The sequence below is a fragment of the Triticum urartu genome, chromosome 7, assembly GCF_003073215.2.
Source record: "Triticum urartu cultivar G1812 chromosome 7, Tu2.1, whole genome shotgun sequence".
Lineage (NCBI taxonomy): Eukaryota > Viridiplantae > Streptophyta > Magnoliopsida > Poales > Poaceae > Triticum > Triticum urartu.
The window spans coordinates 615,209,855-615,217,163 of record NC_053028.1 but is presented as its reverse complement, the minus strand read 5'-3'; the positions used below and the strand labels follow the sequence as shown (position 1 = coordinate 615,217,163).

Genomic DNA, 7,309 nt, shown 5'->3' with positions numbered 1-7,309 from the left:
CATGCAACACTTCATTTATTAGGTTATAGACTTATTTTGTCTTGATATGTTACTCATACTAGTTATGTTATCACATAATTTTTTTTCTTTATTTATTGCTTGCCACATCATTTATTTTATTTAGATATGTGTGATGTTATTACCTATATTATTGAGTAGTCTTAAAGAACTCAAGCCCACGAGGCCGATGCGGTTTAACCGACTCCAAAGCTCAGGACAAAATGAGCGAAGCGGCCTGCATCGAAAAAAAAAACAGAAAGCAAGCCCGGCCCGAATGAAGCTAGCCCTAGCCCGGCGGCGTCAGCCATGCCCATGGATGCGGGGAACAACGGGAAACAGCGGCCGCAGGACAAGTTCGACCTCCTTGCGAAGGAGCAAGGGTACCGGAGTCGCGCGGCCTTCAAGCTGCTCCAGCTCGACACGCTCTTCCGTTTTCTCCCGACGGCTCGCGCGGTGCTTGATCTCTGCGCCGCGCCTGGGGGGTGGGTCCAGGTGGCCGTCAGCCGCGCCGCCCCCGGCGCCTTCGTCGTCGGCGTCGACCTCGTGCCCATCCGCCCCATCCGCGGCGCTCTCTCTCTCAAGGAAGACATAACTGCCAGTGCCAGGTGCGGCGCCGCCGTGCGGCGGCTCATGGACTCGAGGGGCGTCGCGTCATTTGAAGTCGTCCTCCACGACGGTGTTGGACGAAAGAAAAAGGGAGGAAATCGTTCCGTGTGTGGTGGCACCAGTGCATCGGCTGCGCAGGAGGCCACAGCCACGCAGTCAGCGCTTGTCATGGACGCCGTGCGCCTAGCTACCATGTTCCTCGCCCCCAATGGCACCTTCATCACCAAGGTATGAATGGTGTATTTGTTTTGCGGGGTGAATTCATGATGTGAGGCTTCTTACACGAACATGTGATAAATATGCTTTTTACGTGTTTTGCAGTGTTTATATGTAATAAAAGTTTATCGGATATATTAGCTAGTGTAACTAAGCTTTCATGGTGGATCAGTACTTTACCTAGTGTGATAAACATAGTGGATCATATTTTTTTCTGGTAGCTTCTTGGTACTACCTCCGTAACTAAATTTAAGACATTTTTACCATTCAATTTGAACTGAAAAAAGGAGTTACGGAGGTAGATAGTTTTTATGTTGATGCCTTCTTGCAACACTCATTTTCTTAATCTCCATCAGTTCTTCAATCCGTTATGATGCAAATTATGACTCTTGATGTTGTTCCCCTGTGTGAAGTGCACATCTCAAATCAGTTTTTATTCTCTTCAATAGTTCTTCAGGTGTCAAGATTACAAGGCTATAATGTTCTGCCTGAAACAGGTGTGTTTTGATCACAGGTTTTTAAAGTGTTTGTTTTGCTAGTTATTTTATACAAGTTGCTATTAATGCATCAAATGTACCCATTTACAGCTATTTGAGCGTGTTCATCTGAGTAGACCTGTAGCAAGTCGGTCCACGCCTGCTGAAATTTATGTTATCTGTCTGAGATATAAAGCCCCTGCAAATATTCAACCAGAACTTCTTGATTTGAAGCACCTGCACTTGCTGAGTGTGGATGCAGAGAAGAGCAAGCGGTAGGTATTTTTTCCCACATCATTACTGGATTTGTCTTTTTTTTTTTGCATATCTTAGTGGCTTATGTTATGTGATATCGTTTGTCACAATATTGTTGCTGGCTGCTGCAAAGGTATGACGCTTCCACGCGAAGGTGTTGGCTTGCCTCACAATGTACTTTGTCATATGGTCTCCGCCATACCTTTGTGGCATCAATAGAATGTTGTGCGCCATCTGACATAGAGGGAGAGTGAGAGGGAGAGGGAGGATGAGCTTATTTGTAAAGTCAGAAAAGCAGTTAAGCATGATTATTTTAGAGCAGTAAATAGGCATTAAAAATAGCTGGCATTGCTGTTCTTTTCTTCAGGATCTGTACTTTCAAAGTTTGAATTGTAGTACAGTTTGGTGGGAGGTACACTGTTCTAAATTTGTATCATATACTATTTACGTAGGCAGGAAAGCACAGAATTCTGGAAAACTGGTCTAGCATCAGATTTTATATGGTCTGAGGCCCAGACACCACTAGAGTTTCTTGGTTCCTTTTTGACAATTTCATTTGACGATCCAGCATCTCTGCCTATCAAGAATCATGAGCTTACTACAGATGAGGTAGTGGAGTATTGCCTGCCTAGCTTCTCTTCTGTCTTAGTTATGACCCTGGTTGCTTGTACCTTTGCTGTCTAGCAGATAAAACAACTCTGTGAATATTTGTTTGTGCTACGTGAAAATGGCCACAATCATCTCTTGGAGTAAGTATCTTTCTTCAGTTCCTTTTCTATCTTGTAATTTACTTCTAGATTATGATTATCCAAACATGTCTATTAGTTACGCGTCCACAGAAATTGGTCCTGTCAACCTCATACAAAATTGATTTACAATGTTAGATGGCGCATGCGCGTAAGGAAAGCACTGTCATCATGTTCACAGGTGACACCAAGGACTGATGGGACTGCGACGGACAACAAGGGCAGAGAAGGTGACCAAGTTTTACATGAAGTGGAAGATTTGAAGAATGTTTTTGATAGAAAGAGAATGAGAGTGAAGTGTCAATCAAGGCCTCATGCAAGGGTATTGCCGTTATGAAATGTAATTGTAATATTTGCTGCGATGTGGGATTAATTTAATTGTCTGCTATATGTCTCTTCATTCCAGGGTAAAGCACACGAGGCATCGGGAATGCAAATTGATGCTGCAGAAGATGGTTATGGTGATCCTGACTTGTTCCCTACTTGTGCTATTGAGGTATCTTGCTGTTTACATAGTCCTATTTGTCTATCTTTGCATCTGCAACATTCCTGCTCCTGAAGTTTTCTCTTCGGCATTAAGCCTTTATTATAACTAGAGAATACCCCGCACGTTGCTGCGGGAATTACTAATATATGAACTAAATTTTAAAACAAATTATATATTGTATTTGATTATTGTGTAATCAAAAAATATTTTTAATATAAGTGGCATAATATAATGGAAAACTTTTTCCCATGCATGTTGAGTGGACCTTTGATGAGGTGGCATGTGTGCTGGTGTGGGATGTGTGCATGGGATCAACTAATAATGGAAAACTTTCTCATGCATGTTGTGGTGGACCTTTGATGAGGTGGCATGTGTGCATGTTAAGATAATAGAGGTAGTGGGTATGGACTATTTAGGTATATAGGATTATAGTCAAATATTACAGCAAAAATAGTCGATTGAGGCGGTTTTATACTAATGTAGCAACGGGTAAAACTCTGGCTACAGATGCTAGATATGGTTTTTGCTCCCGTGTAAGGTGTTGCCATAGCCTCCGTCTCAACATTTGAGATGGGTTTGACAACCGTAGAATCGGTTGATAGACATGGAAAACTCAAATTCAAATCAATCTGCTTGAATTTGAAAATACATTCACAATTTGAGTTAAAAAGTATATGCATTGGGTAGTGGAGGGCATGTACCGCCGGTATCAAAGGTGTTGTAATTGTCATTGAATAAATAAATATAATCGTCATATGCAAGTGTAGCAAAAGCCCACATTTTTATTCCTTGTGAAATGTTATTGCAATTACACTCGAGCATGAGCATGGTTACACAGTCCCTATTACACTGTCAAGTAAAAGAGTCCACCTAGTAATTTAACTAGCAAGCAGATTGTTCTTGTCCTTCAAGCGAAACACATTGAGCTGCTTCTTATGTTTGTCTTCCTTCAAGCTGAAACTTTTTTTACTCCATAAATCTGAAAGAACAAACAAACAATTGGTTGTGATTAAATAAGCGTTTAGTTAATTACACGGGATCAGCATTTATTGGACAAACGAGTCTATTCTGACTTCAAAGAAGGATTAAACGAACAGCAATGGAAATTGCCACAGTAGAAGAGTGAATGTTTAAAAACCTGAGAACAAATTCGTACAAATATTAAGCATTCTTTTGCCAATATCAAATTGAACTACTACGGAGCAAATAATTTCTCACATTAAGTAAACAAATAGAAGGAAGAATATCATGTTCTACTTGATACTTCTTCGGAATGATAATTACCTGATGTCAGGTACGTGCACATGGCAAAGCAAACGTTTTTTATGGGAATTTTAGTTGACGTGAGGATGGCAATTTTTGTTTACAAGCATGGCAATTTCCTGGCAAAAAATAAACTAAGACAGATTTCCCATGCTTGCCCACTAAAGTTGCCATCCTCGACAAATATAAATTGCCACAAAAAACGTTCATTTTGCCATGTGCACATACCTGACGTTCGGTAGTTATCGGTGTCCTACTTCTTACCAGGACGTGAGGATGACAAGTTAAAAATATCTTTGGCAGATAACTTGAAGTTTTTATGATCCGGATAAACAAGTACAAGTACAAAGGGAAAACAATTTACTGCTGAGACTAAAACTGAGAGGCTATTATGTCCTCAGCAGTTAATCAGCTAGTTGTGGTTGCAAAGGTGAATCTGCTAGGCTGCAGCAGCTACCTCGCGCCATGTTCATCGGCATCTGGGAGATGAATTGCATCAGGATGGAGGCAGTGGATCAAAACCAAAAAAGGAAAGAATCGATGGACTTGAGCCTGGAAGTAGTAATTAGCCACATATATAAACTCCTACTTTTATGTGACTTGCGTGTTTTGTGCTCAGCTGACTTGCACAGAAATACCCCTATTGTTTAGTAATTTGGCCCACAATGGGGAGGACTAACCTCAAAAGTACTAGAAAAGCCCAAATTGCAAATAGGCCTATCCCGACTTCCGCTTCCAGTGGGAACTGCACCGGCTGAACCGGACGCGCTCATCACTCCACGTCGCTGTCGTGCAACGCTTGAGCCCACAGCAGCAGCTGATCACTTGTAAGCTGTCGTGTGCCATGGATGTGATCTGATGGAGGCTGGAACACTGGGGAGCTGGTGAGATGCCACTGATGCTGCAAAGTCCTGGATTTGTTTTTGGTTCTCATTAGGAGATCAGATCGTAGTTCCTTCCATACAAGTCGATGGCTATTTAATGGGCATTTGGATAACTTCCTCAAATAAAAATATTTAAAATAGTGGATAACTTATTCCAGTGCGGGTGGGTGTTGTAGAGACGGTTTACACGTCCGTGTATTGGGGGTGTCTCAACAAAGCGTTGGGTGCTGCTTTCCGTTAGAGGTGAAGATATGGTCTTTTTACCCATATCTCGGATCACTGTTTTGTTGCAGTGTAACACAGTTGGGGAAGTGAATCTTGTTCTATCATGATATTTTTATGTTATCTTCCCAGTAGGACATGCCTTTTTTAGCTTCTAGTAGTACTTGTTTAAATATTTTTGTGCTTGTGAGCTCAGTGAGATTTGTGTTTGTGCTTTTTATAGGGTGGAAAAGAACTTCGAGCTGTTGAGTCACCACTGCTAGATTCGGAAGAAGACATCAGAAACAGTGAGAACGAAGAAACTCAAGCTTATGAGGACTCTGGTGAGGAAATGGATTATAATCAAGAACAACAGAGGTAAATTTTCAGACACGTACACCCACACATAATACAATAAACAGGTCAGATATAACTTCATATCATTTTCAAGAATTACTGTAAACCCCACTGATATGTAGCAACAACCAGGTATGGCGCTCAGATCAAGGGGACGCTCGATGAAGCTCATGTGCCTTTTGTGACTAAAAAGTGTGGAGAAGTCAGACGTCCGAGCAAACGTGCAAAGCAAACCAATCCCTATGACAATACAGAGGTAATATTGACCCTAATTCACATGATCGTTAGCCCCAAGAAGGATTGATAGTAAGAGATGATGTGCCCTGCGAAGGGGTTCCATGTCATTATGGATTGTAACGGGAAGGTATTGGTGGATCCACAGATGAAGGACAACAGGTCTAGCGGGTCGGCTCAGGGAAGAAGGGTGGGCAGTGGAGGCTCCAAAGGAGGGAAAGGGAAGAAGGGCGCTGGTGGCCGGAAAGGAGGCATGCGACGGAAAGCTAGGCAGAAGGCCGGCAAAGCAGAGGAACTGGAAACATGACCCCTGCTGAAATTTCCAGCTAGCCAGCATGTCAGATAGCTAGCTGTTGTTTTTTATACTCCCTCTGGCTCTGGAAAGCCCAATAAATTTTCTCCGAAATCAAACGGAGGCTAAAGTTTGTAATAATAATCGTCAACAACTACGCTACTAAATACTCCCTCTGTCCCAAAATTCTTGTCTTAGATTTGTCTAAATATGAATGTAATAAGTCATGTTTTAGTATTAAGTACATCTGCATCTAGACAAATTTAAGACAAGAATTTTGGAACCGAGGAAGTAGATCTCTACCTATTCATAATGTATATATATATATATAGTAAACTGGTATTTGCTTCTACAATTCCAATTATATCAAAACTTTATTTAATTTACACCTGTTTATTACTTCTGGAATTATCTATTTATTGGAACAGATAATACCAGATTCCAGATTCTACTCCTATTAAAAAAGCAAACATTATTTTTCCTAGCCGCACCCCATCTATAATATACACACAACGGCCTGAAAGAATTAGAGCCACACGATTAGACCCACTATTATATCTAGACATCAAAATAACAACTAAGAGCAACTTGAATCGCTGACTCATTTTGTCCGCGCGTGTCCGTTTTGATTGGGGGGAACAGAAAAGTCGGCTCAATGCACCGACCCAAACGGACGTGTGTCTGCTTTTTATCCGCTGCCGATCCATTTCTGACCTAATTTTGAACCTCATTTGCGTCGGCGCGGACACGAAGCGAACGCGCGCGGAGCGCGCCTAGTCCTCCTGGCTCGCTAGCCGCTGGTACATTGGCAATCCTCTCCCTCCCCATATCGAGAGCAAACCCTCGCCCGCCCCTGCCCCGTCGCCCTCGCCGCCCATTTCCTGTGCCTCTGCCAGCAGCTGGTGCCGACACCCCCCAACACCACCACCTCCCACGTCGCCGCCACCACCGCCTCGCTGCCAGGGCACCGAAACTTCCTACCCCACCCACTGACATCGCCGCGAGCAGGAAGCCGCCTCCCTGAGCCCGGCCAGCTCCTTCGTCCAACAACGCCCGCTGTCCTGACGCCGCCAGGCCATCCAGCTGGTCCAAGGGAGGCGCGTGTCTCTTCACCGGCCAGCTTCTTCGTCGACGCCCGCAAGCTGTTTGACAGTTTGCCAAGATACAAAATGGACTCTGCCGACGAGTACTTTTTCCACATTTTCCTTTGCGACTCCGACGATTCCTCGTGTGATGATGATGAGGAGATCTTGGCTGCCGTGTTGGTCCATGACCATCTTAATAGGCAGCGG

At 43.2% G+C, this 7,309-nt stretch overlaps 1 protein-coding gene across 1 annotated transcript; it reads left to right on the top strand.

The window, feature by feature from the left end:
- The first annotated feature begins 298 nt into the window (after nt 1–298).
- On the top strand, nt 299–6,308 carry LOC125523548 (adoMet-dependent rRNA methyltransferase spb1-like). Its single transcript, XM_048688575.1, has 10 exons — nt 299–834; nt 1,272–1,319; nt 1,410–1,573; nt 2,006–2,162; nt 2,241–2,302; nt 2,438–2,621; nt 2,706–2,795; nt 5,379–5,512; nt 5,624–5,747; nt 5,874–6,308. Exons 1-10 carry the CDS (start codon nt 307–309, stop codon nt 6,030–6,032), a joined length of 1,650 nt encoding a protein of 549 aa, XP_048544532.1. The 5' UTR covers nt 299–306; the 3' UTR covers nt 6,033–6,308.
- The last annotated feature ends 1,001 nt before the right edge of the window (nt 6,309–7,309 follow it).